At 48.5% G+C, this 14669-nt stretch overlaps 1 protein-coding gene across 2 annotated transcripts in view; it reads right to left on the reverse strand.

The window, feature by feature from the left end:
* Nucleotides 1-14669, reverse strand: part of TET2 (tet methylcytosine dioxygenase 2) — a 69825-nt gene that overhangs the window by 19348 nt on the left and 35808 nt on the right. For both annotated transcript variants that reach the window (XM_084286639.1, XM_084286640.1), the window contains exon 2: nucleotides 758-4133. In XM_084286639.1, the coding sequence (XP_084142765.1) occupies nucleotides 758-4088 (3331 nt within the window). In that variant the 5' untranslated portion in view covers nucleotides 4089-4133. The remainder of the gene's footprint in view (nucleotides 1-757; nucleotides 4134-14669) is intronic.

Genomic DNA, 14669 nt, shown 5'->3' on the forward strand with positions numbered 1-14669 from the left:
GAAGCACTTGCACCTTTTGCTTCAGTCTGAATAATTTATCCCGTGGCGGAGTCTGAAAATGCCTGGCCACGGGTGGTGCCAGGGTATGAAAGCTTGGGGTACAGGGCCTTGCTTTTCTTCCCTCTGCTCAATTCTGCTTCTGGGGACTGGGTGTGCTGGGAAGAAATACCAAGGCTATTTCTTGCTGCTTGTGTGGCTTCTCTAAGAAGCTGCTTAGCCTTGCAGTAGACAAATGAGTCAACAGGGTGATAAACTCTTGCAACAAGTGAGGAATAATCTAGCATTCCTTCCTTGCTTAGGCTTTACTGAGGCAAACTTCAACAATCTCACTGCCAGAGCAAAAACTGGAGGAAGGATCGCAAGTGTTGGACCCGAGACATGTTTTACAAACACTGTGTCTAGCCTTGACGTTCGATTATAAAGTTGGGACCTACTTTTTATCAGCGTGTTGTTATTACATGTCTGCTGCTTAAGGAGAATGGGAGAGAGGGAATGTGTTACCGTCCGCAGGCTTTCTGACTGTAAAAGCAAGTGGGTAACTTCAGGAAATACTGAGCAAGGGCCCACGCGTAGGGTTGGCTAAGCAGAGCAGGCCTAAGTGTAGAAAAATTGCTGTGAGCCTTTCCTAATCGCTCTTCTGACAAACAAAAAGCCCAACCTCCAGCAAAAACAGCCGAGTAACCCCTGCAAGCTGAGCTCCAGGGCTCGTTTCCCCGCTGCGAGCTGGCATGCTCTCGGCACACCTCCCAGCACTTACCGACACAGCTGCACGACGGGAAGTCATACTGGGTTTTGGCAGGTGTGTCCAATAAGTTTTTTACAGGAGTATCCAGTAACTTGGAAGGTGAGTCTAAAAAATTATTGAGAACAGTTCCAGCTGTTCTTTTGGTCGGGGTTTTCTCAGCAGACGGGTTTGCTTGGTGTTCCGAGATGGGGGTCTGAGTGTCAAATTCTGCAGCACAGGTGTTCCTCGATAGGATGGTGATAGGGCCTGCTGTTTCAACCTTCACATGTTTAGGCGATTTGACAGTAAAAGTCTTGTGATCAAACAGTGATTTGACCTGTATCTGTTTTAGCTGCTGTTCCATTGTCTCGATGATGCTCTTTTGTTGCATGTTCTCGCAGCCGAAGTGCTGATTCTCTTGTTTAATTGTTTTTTTCCACATTTTGCTTTCTAGCTGTCCGGCAGACGGGCGCATGCAGACGTTAGCCTTTGTGCCAGCCTCGATTTTGATCGGCTTGCGTGCTGCGCTGGGGCCGAGCTCGGGTTTGGCTTGCTGGTACACCTGCTGCTCCTGTTTTTGTAGGAGATGCCACCTTAGGGCAGCGTGCTTCTGAAAATCCTTCTGGGTTTGGGTCTGCAGGTGGCAGCCTCTCTGCTCCGGGGCGTGCGGGGGAGCCTGCTGGCCGTGCGGTAAGTACCGCGGGGGCAGCTGCGGGGCTTGGTGGCTGGGGAGCTCTGGGTTCAGGCTGCCCCCGTAGCCTTGCGGCTGCTGGAGCGGCAGCTGGATGACCGAAGCTTGTTGCGTCTGCTGCTCCGCTTCTTGAAAACAGTGGTTCACGTCTTGCTTGGGGGGCAGGCTGTTGGGAAAATACTGCGCGTGCTGCAAGTCCTGCATCTTCTTGGCCCCGAAGCGCTCGACATGCGCGGCGTTTTCCTTCTTCTCGGAGATCAAGTGCGCGTTGTTCGGGCAGGGATGCTGCGGGCCGGCGGTGGGTTTCTGCCCGTAGAGGGGAGCCTTGCTGTTCACGCCCTGCGCCTGCTCCAGCCCCAGCTGAGGGCCGTGCAGCGGGAAGGCGGCCGGCTTCAGGTACTTGTTCCCAGCCTGAAAACACTCATCTGCCTTGAGCTGGCCGAAGGATGCCCTGTCCAGCTGCTGCTCCAGGGCGCTTTGGGAATGGGAGATGGCTTGGGGCGGCTCTTTACTTCTCCTTTGCAGGGCCTGTTGCTGGCTGGGGGTCAGCTGCGGAGCGCACGGCAGCTGGGTCTGCTGCGCCTGCTTTTGGAGCATCTGTTGCAAGATGTGGGAATGCAAGAACTGCTCGCTTTCCCCTGGCGGGGGATTCAAGTGCTGCTGTTTCAGCGGGGCCCCGAGGGGCTGCTCGGCTGGCTGGTCAGCCCTCGGCTGGAAATGGAGCTGCTGAGCTTGGGGCTGGAGGGGGGGATCCACCTTGGCGAGCTGGGGCTGCGGCGAGTGTTTTGGGAACAGCAGCTGGGGGTCAGCTGCGGGAGGCGGCTGCAGCTGGGAGGCCTCGCTTTTGTAGAGCGGGGGAATTTGTTCCTGTTGCATTATCTTCTGGCTCTGGGGCTGTCCCGACGGCCCCTTTAATGCATCAGGGCTTCCAGCATACTGCTTGCTGTAGGCTGTTTCGGGTGCGTTTGCCTGGAACTGAAGAATTGACCGGAGCAACGCTTCGCTGGGCTTGTGGGGAGGCTCTCCCTGGCGGAACTGCGTGGAGACCAACTCGATCCAGGCCGGCTTGGAGTAACGCTGAGGCTGTGGCACGGGCTCTTTCGCTTGGTCCTTCTCTTTGTCGGGAGGAATCTCGGCTTCCCTCTGTCCTGGGAGATGCTGGCAGCGTGGCAACTCACCGTCGCTTCCGCACACCCGCAGGCTTGGGAGGGGAGGCTCCGGCGGCGGCGGCGGCGGCATTTCTTCTGGGTGCTGCTGAGGCAAGGCAGCCACAGCAGCTCGGGGATTGCTCTCGCTGACATCTTGCTGCGGCGTTGGCACCTGCTGCGGAAGCCTTTGCGGAGGGTGAAGTTGCTGCTGGCCGAGGCTGGGACTCTCTAGCACCAGTCCCTGCCTCTGCCCTTCGCCCGCGATCTCTCCAGGAGGAGTTTCCTCGCCGCTGTTGCCGTAGGAGCGGCGTCCTTCTCGCGCCACGCCGGGCAGCGCGCTGTTCATCTCTGGAGCAGGAGGAGTGGAGGAATCTTTGTGAAACATTGAGTTCTGTTTAAAGAAAGCACCATTATGTTCTGCTCGCTCAGAAAACCTTTCCAGCGCGGCGTTCTGAGCTTGCAGGTTACTGCTGGAACTTAGAGAGAGGTCTTGGTTGGGAACCTGCCCTACGCTTCCACGCACAGTACTGTTTCCTACAGGTAACTGGTGTGTATCATAGCCTGGGATCTGCTGCTGTAGCTGTAGTTCTGGTTTCTGAAGCGAACAGCTACCTGGCAATACAGGTGGTTTACTGGAGTCTTCTGCATCGTAGACCTCAGTAACCACTACAGCTGGCACTTGAGGCAGCTCAGAGTTTGAGGTCTGTGGGGAAGTGATCTGCCCTGAGGTATGGGATGAATGCGTTGTCTCGTAGGACAACTCATTAGTAGCCTGACTGGTAATGGCATTGATATGAGATGTGTTCTTCTGCATTGCTATGGAAACATGTTCTGGATAGTATTGAGACAGTGTTTTCTCCAGGAGTTCACCATGCATGCTTTCCATGGAAGAGGCAGAAACTGTAGCACCATTAGGCATTGGCACCGCCTTGTTCTTAAGTAGTAAGACAATGTCCCTGTTGTGGCAATGAAGGTTTTCCCGCTCCTGCTCATTCTGGATCAGGAGGTCGTGAGGGTTTTCAGAACCACCACTGCTGTATCTTGTCGACGGTATCAACTCTGAGGCTTCATTTCCTTGTCCTGTAAAGCTCTCGGCTTTCTTCTCGCCGTAACAATTGGAGACGCTTGGTTTTTCATAGTTATCATCTGGCTCAGCTTTTTCTCCGTTCACCTCTTTGTCGTGTTTCGCCTTCTTGCTCTGATGAAGTCCATACAGAGAGGGCTCACTAAAAGTGCGTTTAATCCCACCGTTTTGCATATATTTGGAGCATACTTTCATTTCTTGTACAAGGTCGGGGCTAACGCGGTGGTTTGGGCTTCCCTTCGCGTGGGGCACTCCGTAGTTGCTTTTGATGAGTAGCCGCTTGTGGTCTCCATTTACCTCGACTTCGGGCCTCTCTGTCGCTGGACTTCCATTCTGTAGCTTCACTGCCGAAGGCTCTGCCTGGCACACGGGAGAAGGTTGCGGTCTTAGGAATGGACTCAATCTATTGCCGTCAACATGCTTGGTTCTGTCCTGTTCCATCTGGCCTGCTCCGGGGCCATCCACAAGGCTACCCTCCGAACGTATCTGCGAGAGAGAAGCAAGGGGAGAGAGCTAAGTCAGGTCTCGTTTCACTCAACAGACAGCAGATTGCTGGTTCCTGCACCCGCCGTCCCGACCCGTCCCTACACGCGGCAGCGGCTCGCGGGCGCACCTGAGGGGAGGCTCACGGCCCCGTTGGGTTTGGCAGCTCCGTGCGTCCCCCTTACTGCAGGTTTGTTCTTCAGGATGAAAAGAGAGTGAAAATACAGACCCGTTGCTCACCCCCACCGAACACACAAACAGCTGTTTTGCCAAAAAGAGCTCTCATAATGGTGGAAAAAACACTCTCTGCTTTTGAATGATCTGCACAGGCTCCCCTGTCGCCGCTTTTTCTCCTTAGTAAGGCAGAAAGTCATGCAGAAAGCCTGGTTCCCAGACTCGGTGCTAATCCTGTTATTTGATTAAGTGTGCCAAACCCCTTTTGTGTGACTTGAAGGATTATTGCCACCAAGCTTGCCAATTAGAGGGGAAAACCTCCTTTTTTCAGTCTTCAGCTGTCTGACAAGGTCTTTTAAAACTGGCATTCCAAAAGCCCACGCAAGTGGCACAATCCACACATGAGACAAAGCCTCGCCTGATTGCCATCCGTAGGAATTCTTACACTTCATCAACATCTTGATAATGTTGATAGAAACAAATTAAGAGATTTCAGAAAGGTTTGATGGAAATGGTATTTTTTCAGGTATTGATATTCTTTTAAATTTAGACTACAGACATCAGGCGTGGCTTAAACTCTGCATTAGGGTTTTGAACTGAGCTTCAAAGCTCCTTCTTTGTTTGGAGATGAAGTCCTACTTTCTTCTTTGACCTTTATATTTTATTTATAAAAGTAGTTTTTCCTTTAGCTAACAGTACTGACAACGTGCAGTGAACAAATTCCATATAGCAACAATCTAATTCTGTTCACATGGATCTTCCCAAGATCCCGGTTAACGGAGATAATTCATAGAAAATTCACAATTCACAGAAAATTCACAATCCCGGTTAACATAAAGCCATTGTTTGACTCTGCTTGTAATTTATTCTTTGTTGGCTTGATGGTTCTCAAACAGTTGCGAATGACAGAAGACAGACTGGCAGAGGGTCTTCCAGATGTGAGATCACACAGAAAATTTGGACTCATGCACGTCTTTGCCCTGCAGGCTTTATTTTTAGTTTGTGTGAATGCGAATTCGAAGGCTTCCCCCTTTCCAGGCTGTGCCTGACCGGACTGCAGAGTCAGCACCAGCACCACACGTGGCTGCCGTTGCCACTACACAGGAGTAACTGCTACGCTGGAAGACTTCTGTCATCACAGTTGCTCTGCTTATGTACGTATCCTACATTAATCTTATTAAAAAAATGAAAAAATATACTAAGGAACATCTAATTGATACAGTTTTCAATGCAGTATTCCCTTACTCAACCAAGCAATATGATTCTAAAATGCTTTTTAAGGTAATATTAATGCCTGAGATTCATTACTTCCAGCAGAAGCACATCCGCTTACACCTCTAATTTTGGTATCAGGACAGTTCAAACATAAATTTTGACTGGCAAGCACCTATATGACAACTTGGATTCACTTCATCCTTATCTCAAACTAGGTCTTAGATTCACTTTTGACCTCCTGAAGTTCTTTACTTCCTGTACTGAATTTATCTTTTGTGTGACGGAAACAGAGAAGTTCTCTCTGCAAATATCAGGACTTAAAAAAAGAGCTTGTGAAGTGAAAGCTAAGAATATGGCAACGGAAAAGAACGTTTGTCCATCTTCTCTATGTTCTTGACAAGGTAAGGCAAGCTTCTTCCCTTCTACATATATTTCAGTATATTTCCCAAGCTAGCTTTAAAGCACCCCGAGAGATGAGCCTTTGCAGCTTTCCCAGAGAGACTGTATTCCACGCTGGAGAGAAAGCAGCGTGAGAAGGATTCCTCTGATGTGTCATTCTCGGCTGGGCGGCAGAGTTACGCTCCCAGAGTGTCTCAAAAAATAAGATGTCAGCCTAATTTGAAAACCATTCTTTGCCTTCACACCTTTCATTCCTAGAAACTGCAGCTGAACCACAGCTCAGACATGAGTGTGTAGGCTGCTCTATTTCACAAGGCAGAAATGAAATAAAAGGAACCGTAGTAATTAACACTGTGCTGTCAGACTGCTTCTAAAATATTTATTTCTTCAAAAAAAAACAATAAAAATTAGTCGGTGTGGTTGAGCCATGAGAAACTTCCTTCAGCCCTCAACGTCTGTCTTGTTTGTCGTGTTCTGATGGACCAGATGGGTTACAGCTTAATTCCACCTAAGAGTTCCCAGATGATCTTGCTTCCTGGCTTGTTACAAATAGGTAAAACCACCTCTTTTGTTTAGAAGTCTGACTTGCCTAATGTTACCGTACCCCTTGAAGGAATGCATCTGGGCTTCAGAAGAGAGTCTTAGGTTCACACTGCCCTTAAAAACCACAAGGTTATTTTCGCTGCGTGGCGAGGATTGTTATTCACAGGATTCTCAAACACCTCACGGTGTGAGTCAACCGATTCCCCTGAGTTCTGATCAACTCCGGTGTAAAAGGCACTGGTCTTAGGCATTGCAAAGGACAGTCACTCAGTTCTTCAAAATACGAAGTTAATTCATTGATTAAAAGCACCAGATCTACGTTCTTTAAAATGCAGCTGGGGTTGTGGTGACTTTACGTTACATGCGGTCTCTGTCTACGCTCTGTTATTTGCACTCCTCTTGAGCTGCATCTTAGCACAGATGTAGCTCAAGCAATCACAGTGCTTATTTGTAATTTAGAACTGGCAAAAGGCAAGTGGCAGCCGTGCCTTTATTACTGGTTTTAACTAGGGCACTGTGAAGATATTCTTGACGCTGCTACTCAGAGACCTGGCTGGGCCTTACAAAGTCTCTGCATTTGTACAAAGTCCTTGCACTTCGTTATTGTGGTGGGGTGATACGTCTGTCCCTCAAAGGAGGGCTGCCTTTCCCTCAGTTAGCGGTTAGGCATTTTTCTCTTTCCCATAACTGTATTTTATTCAGGCCATTTAGGAGCTCTACATATTCTTCCTCAGCTATAATTCATTAGAAATTCAAGTCACATCAGCAGCATCTGTGAAACAATTACTGCATCTAGGACTGACTCTGCAGTCTAATCCATCATAATTATGACTGGCCTCTTTGAAGATGCCACGATGCGTGACTTAAATATAGCACATTACTGTGCAAATGGATCAGCATCTCATCCCACCAATATGCATGCAGGTTATAATTCAGTCCACCGCTGTTTGACTTTCGCACATACGAGCCATGTACGTACATCTATTTCTCCCCACATATGGGGCACAAATTGGAAACCAAGCACTGAAAGAGACTTGGAGATTTTTTAGGTTTATGGGCGAGCTGGGCATATTTCTGCCACCTCTAACAATACAGGAAAATGGAAAGGCTGTGGAGGGCACTGTTATGTGTGTGACAGGCAGTCCTATGGCAACAAAAGTACTTTTAGCTATGGTTTGTTGTTTGTTTGTTTGCTTTCCCCATGGAAAATCTGTCTTTAATTTAAGCCAGTTCTAGAGATTCATTCCTCATTCTGTACAGCACCCATACCTCAGGACTTTGTGAGTGCAAAGCGGCTCGGATGAAGCAGGCAAACACCTGCTGCAGGGGAGCACGATCTTTTCAAAGCTGGTCGAGAAACCCCACAGAAAAAGTAGGTAGGGGAATGCTGCGTTAGAGTACTCATGGCCCTGAAAGGACTGAAAGGTGGGGTGTCAGATGGGTGGCTCCCCCTTCTCGGGTCAGCTGGGTTGGAAGTACACCTCCTCAGAGGCTTTGCTGCCCTGCAGAGCTGCACCTCTTCTCTCCTCAGAAGCTCGTGCCATCAGCAAAGAGGTCTAAAGCCTGAAGTGCTGTCCTTCCTAAGTAAGGATGCTCGTGCAGGGCATTATCAGAAAGCTCCACTTGCAGACAAATATTGCAAGTCTCAAGTTTTAACCCTGAGGTGTCCCTGAGGAGCAGGCTGTAACGCAGAGCTCTGTCCTGATGCCCGCCGAGCAGTACCGAATCCCTCCGTAACAGACCAAGTGCAATTCGTCAGGGCACAGGCAATTCGCGGTAAGAACTTCAGCACTAAAAACTGAAATCTTCTGGACTTACTCACAGAGTGCACGTGATGCTGTTTCTGGTTAGCTCAGAGTCAGTGTTCTCTTTTTAATTCTGGAAGGAGATGTGTAAGCAGTTACGATGCTCAACACCAGGGTTTACAGCTGTGTGGTTATCGTGGCGTGTCATTTTTCTCTGGTCTATTTTAATAAATTCTGTTTCAGCTGTGCCCTGGGTTAACACCTGTAGGCAAGAAGCTTTCTCCTTTAGTCACTGGGAGAAAGAAAGTCACTACAGAGAAAAGATGTGAACTCGGAGCACTAGCGGGTGAAGTAATGCATCAAAGCTGCTTATTAGTGAAACGTTTTCATTATTGTTGGGGTGAAATGTTGCACACATGGAAACCGTTGCATAGTTTAAGCATTTTGCATGTGTTTTGCACTGAAGGTGCTCCCTGCTTACCCGCTGAGGAACAAAGCAAGCTTCCCCATGGAGACCAGCGGGAGAGGCAAGGCCAGGAACATGCCTGCCCACATGCTGGGTGGTTTGTCCTTTGAGGACAGCTTCTTCCCAGGCCAGGATTGCTGGTAGGTTGTAATAGATTCAGTGCTAGCCAACCCCAAATCCCACATTGACCTGAAAGGAGTTCCCTGAAGTGGAAGGGCAGTGAGGAGTGCAGACTGCCTCGTGTGATTCCTTCACTGGAGGTTCCTGTGGCAGCTGCTCTGTTTGAAGCAGAGCTATCCTACAAAATCGGGATTGTTTTCATGCTCAGGGTGAATTGAGGCTCCAAACCCCACAACATACCCTAAGGATTTGCCCTCTTCCCCACCAGCATCACTGCTGCCCCACTGCAAGTGCGGCGGCTGAGGAGAATGCAGTGCAACTGCATTGCAGATTGCAGGAGGGCCCCAGAAAGACAAGGACACTCTGTTGTTAGCAGGGCTCTGTGGCTTACAATGGGGTCCTTCTGCACTGCATTCAGCTGTCTCTTCATTTGGATAGTATATTTATTCAGTGCATTAGAAATGGAAAAAAAAAAAAAAAAGAAAGAAAAAGAAAAAAAACTGCATAAAGATGCAGTGCGTTCTCTGTCACTTGAAGTCCTTAAGTTAAGAGGAGATTTTTTTGGTAAAATGAATAAATATCCTGTTTTCTTACTGTGGCTTTAAATAGCAGTTATGGGGTTAATGCAGAAACTACTGGATGAGGCTCTGTGACTGTATTCTGCAGGAGGTCATATTACATGAATGTAATTGTCTTCTCTGGTATTTAGATCTATGAATAATCTGTGTCAAATAGGAGAGAAAATGTGGGATGGTTAAAATTTGTTACCTCATTTATCCTTAATTTACAGGGAAAATGGTGACTAGTGAATATAGATATAAGCAGACATCAGGGAATGAAGGGCATGGGATTTGTGAAATATGAGGATTAATAATTCATTAAACCTTATCCAAGCTAGAAGCCTCATAATTCATGCATTTTTAAACCAACTAGTGCTCGCCCCCCTTCAATTTATTGACAGCACTGCTTGCATTTCAGTGATGCAATGATCTAATCGCAAAAGCACTTGGATCAGTTGATTTTTGACCTTAAAGCAGAGAGCAGGAGAGTAAAGCTGAACTGGTCTGCCCGCTGGTTTCCCCTTGCTGCACTGTATAACCATCAACAAGAGCGGGTCCTGCAGAAAGCCTCCACAGGCACGGAGAGCTGCACTACCTGGCAGTTGCATAAAATCAAGGAGAGTGACAATTAAATGCTTCTACAGGATGGGTTGGAAAAAACCAATTATGCGAAGGGAATGAATTCAGGAATACGAAATGCGAGTAAATAGGAATTATAATGTCACCTCACAAGCTCTGCAGTTCCTATTTTTTCTCACCTACACTTCTATGACCCAGGCTTTGCACCTAACAGTACCGTGCAGCACTTGCAAGAGAAGAAGCCAACTCTTCCAGTCACTCGTCATGCTGCTGCAGTAGCACCAGACTGGAAATGCTTCTGGAAAGCTCCATCTGCAGAAACAGGCTGGATTTAAGTGATCAAAGACCTTCCTGCTGCAATAACCAGAAGGTTCAAGACAAGGTTAGCACCTATTCTTGTTCTGGCTGGTCATGAGCTCGTTTCTGTGGCCAAGAGTTGAAGTTTGTTGGATCCAGGTGGTTTGTACCAACAGGCACATAGCTGCAGTGCTTCCCCCTCACCCTGTTTGGTGTAACCTTGGGTGTTGGCATGCCAACATACTCTAAGACCAGTATTGCTCAGTTTCTTGAGCACCACTTTGACTGTTTTACACCTTTCTCAAAGCCAGGGCAGCTGACCTAAAACACCTTTTTGCCTTTGCTGTTTGCAGGAGCCACTGCAGTGGGTAATTGTAGTAGGGAAAGCGTGGGGGTGGGAGCTGGAGCCCCGAGAGCTGGGGGTGCTCCAATAAGCATGCTCTGAGAGAGATGTTTCTATGCCTGGGCAAAGCCAGAAATATTTCTTCTCTTGTGTGCCTGCCTGTGAAGTCAGTACCAGCAAAATTGTTCTAAATCGCGAGCCAAGCAGGGCATCACCGTGGCAGTTCACCAACAATTGTGGATTCAACATCAGGAAAATTGTTGGAGGAGAAAAGCAAAACTAAGCCGCTGTTTTTCTGCATTTCAGCCAGCTCCGTTGGGTTTAGGTGTGTCGAGTAAAGGCTGGCAAGGCAAAGCGGGCAGCGTTATCTGGTGCATAACCACCAAATCAGTACTCAAACCGGTTTATTCCTTGAAAAACAGTGGAATTCAAGGGGTGATTTCCTCTTGGGTCCTTCAGGTACCCCATCTGTCAAAAGGTAATGATGAGACTGGTGGCTGATTAAAATCAGCTCTCTGAAAGCAATAGCGAGCTGCTGATGTTCTGGCGGAGCTCTGTAGTGCTGCGTGCCTCTTTGGGAGCACGAGAGCCTGCCAGAATAAGCAAGCGTTGGTGGCTGAACCGTTCTTCAAGACACACTCGATGTTATCAACCTGCCATTTAGGGAAGGTTACCAAGAGGTCAGTGTCATCATTATCCTCCAGTTTCTGTGATCTTTGTCCATCTGGCTTCAGACCTGGATATAGCACGGATTTCTCGGGTTGATCACTTCCTGACACCAGCCGAAGGTCGGTTACCCGGGATGATTTCATCACAGCTGCCGGCAGGGTTGAGCAATTCATGATTAAAGAGTGCGTCCTCCTTGGGAGCGAGAGGCAACGGGTGAGATTCTCTTGCCTCTCTTCTTAGTATAAAGAAGTAAGGGCCCAAAGGAGGAGCCACTGGCAGACTTTAAGACTTGCCAAAAGATTTCAGCGTTTCATCGTGTTGGCTCAGTAATATTAGAAAAATGGTCCTGTTTGGCATCTGGATGGAAGAAAAGCAGCAGAAGAGAATGAAGTGTTGTAGGCAGCGGCGTCCTCAGAAAGCCTGTTTCCACAGCTCTGTTTTCTATTATCCTTTGAACTTCAAATAGGAAATCCTGTTGGGCCTGCCAGTTCTGCCGAAACCAGAATTTTGGATGAGGTGCAGTTACCTTAACATTTCTTCTCCAAAAATTGAAGGTGAAGGCCAAACCAAGAGGAGACAGGGGCTGGGGAGAACACAACAACCGTCCCGAGTGCCGATTACTGCGAGGATCGCTCCGACTGATGCCCCCAGCTGACAAAGCATGGCTTTCGTCCCCTCTGCTGGCCTCACTTACGGTATTAAACCCCTCTGCACACTCCTCCTCTGATTTTTTTCCATGCCTCCACCACACCTAGGCCGGGACGCTGTAGTAAAACCTGATTTTCAGCTGCGATTCCTGCCCGTCGAGAAACAAGAGGCGGCTCCCGCGCCAGGCAGTGCCGGGGATCCCCCAGGGGCGGCGAGCCACGAGGTGCCCGCTGCGAGATGCTGCCTGCCTCCTCCGGGGGATTTTACATCCAGATGGCGAAGATGGAGGAGCTGAGCCAAAACAAGGGTTTGGAAAGAGTTTGTGCTCTTTTAACCATTGCATGATTTGATTCAGAATGGGTTTTCGTGCCCGCTTGCAACTTTTTTTCTTTCTTACAAACCAATAGCTGGTAAAGAAATGGGGAAAATAGGTTTGTGAGGGGCCTGAGGAGATGACCCAGCCTGTTTTCAAAGGTCTCTGTGGATGAAGGTTGCGTGATAACCCACAGTTACACGCAGTGCTTCATTAACCTCACTTATTAGCAAGTTTCTACCATTCAAAACAAACCTAGATCACCTCATCCTGTCTACCACTGACTTGGAGAGCCATGTTTTCTTCTGTGCCATGTTTTTTTTCCACTGTATAACTGAAGACTGACGAATGCTCCCCTCCCAGACAGAGCAACCAAGCCAGGCTGTGACATCCGATCTCCTTGCCGGGTGGATCTCTGTCCACACCATTTGTTCCCGGACCAGGTACACCGAGGTCACAACGCAAATGTGAGGGTCTGCTCCTCAGAGAGCTCATGCACACACCACCTTTTGCTGGATTTTCCCTGGGTGAAGACGTCTGATACATAAGCAGCTATGATACGTGCCTGTAAACCGCTCCAAATCCTGTGTGAATTAACTCGGCTCTCCCCCAGCACTGAAAGTCTCAGTTTTATTCCCTCAGTTTGAGAGGGACGGTGTAAATCGCATTGAAATCAACAGAACCAACTCACCACTCTGAGCAGTGCTTTACGTGGAGGCTGTTCCCTTAAAGACTTCCCTTGAAGCCTCTGCCTTCAATGTGTTTAAGGCTGCAAACTACTGGCACAGACATCTCTGCTGACTTCCACTGTTGCTGAGGCACCACAGAAGATAAGAATCTAATGCATTTTTAGAGGTCTATTAGAAGATGCTCCCTGGAGCTACAGTTGCCATTCAGCTTCTTTCTGCGTTTGTGTGTGGTCTTCAGGAGCAGTTTTAATGTGGGTTTTTGCAATCTACACGCAACAATGGCGTGGGTTATCGGGCTGAAATCTACATCTGAGAAAATAGCTACAATTGCCTCCCCAGATGTACGGGAGATGAAAGACAAGGTGTTTTTGATGACCAGAGCCAGCTGACGACCCGAGAGCCGTGGAAGATCTAACCTCGATAGCAGCACAGCTCTGGGAGAGGAACGTGGGAGTTGGCGCTGCCTCGCCACGGCCCCGAGCGAGCAAAACGCGCGGCGCGGGTCCTGCTGCCCTCCCCTTGGCTTCCAGTGTGGGGATGAGGATGTGGGGCTCAATTTTATTTTTGGATACTCGACATCCTAGTTTGAGAAGAACTTGGGCATCGACCGATCTTAGATAAAACGGCCCGGGGCCCAAACTAATTGAAAGTTAAGAGACACCCACTTCACAGCACGCCAGTGTTTATCAAGGAGATACAGCCTAGCGTCTGAAGGTTGACTTGGAAATCGGATTTTCCCTCGTTACTTTCCTGGCTACAGCAATTCCACCCCCACCTCCCCACCCTTCTAATTTTATCATTTTTATTATTTTACAAGACAATTTAGTTTTTTCTTTACAAGAACATGATTAATCCTGATCTGGGAATCAAACTACAGGCTGAAGTTTGTTCTTCCACAAAAATACGAGGCAATTTTAGAGCTCCTTCTTATTCTGTTACATCCTTGCTTCCAAATAACTTGTATTACACCTACAGCTGTTTAACATTCAAAAATACATGGACAGCATTGGGGTAACTTCACGCATTTTTGTGACAAGGAGCATTTAGTTAGCTCCTAGAGAAGAAGGCTCATTGCGGGGAGCTTGTAGCGTTTGCCTTTCTGAGGAATCTCCCTTCAGTGTTCCAGAAACTGGAAACCAGGAACAAGCTGAGATTTCACGAGCAGGATTCCCGTTTAAAAATACAGTCCTAATGTGAGGGATTCTCCCATCTACCACATGACAGGACTGGATAAAGATTTGGGATCACTGTGCCGAGGAAGGGTTGGGATCCGCCGTTCCTACTTTCCTTTAATTCCCAATAATTCAAAGCACATTCTTTCTCCCGTTTAAATTTTCCTCTTTATGGCAAGATGCAACATGAAGAGACAGAGAGCTCACTGCCGCCAAGTTAAAGAGCAGGGGGGGTGGAAAAACCGGCAGATTGTGTTTTAAGTCTCGTTAAGACTTCTAAACACCCGCAGCTGAGACTTGGGAGAGCGGCATTTGAACAGTCCTGAAGGGAACTTCAGCACTGCTCTCTCTGTCGCTCCTTTTCAAATACGTTCAAAGCTTTGAAAGCAGTCGGCTGTTCCTCGCTCTGGCACCTCGCCACCACCAACTGCCGGCTCAAATCAGCTCACGGTCTCCCGAGGTACCCGGTAGCCCGAGCGGGCTTGAGAGAGTTTGAAGCTCTAATGAGAGACCTTTGATATTTGGGGATATGAAGCGACGTAGAGAGACGGGGAGGTTAAAGGGAGCGTCGTCTCCGTTCCTGCACAGCCTGCGTCCTGTCGCCAGC

This window comes from Netta rufina, assembly GCF_964035555.1.
Source record: "Netta rufina genome assembly, chromosome: 4".
In the NCBI taxonomy this organism is placed as follows: Eukaryota; Metazoa; Chordata; class Aves; order Anseriformes; family Anatidae; genus Netta; species Netta rufina.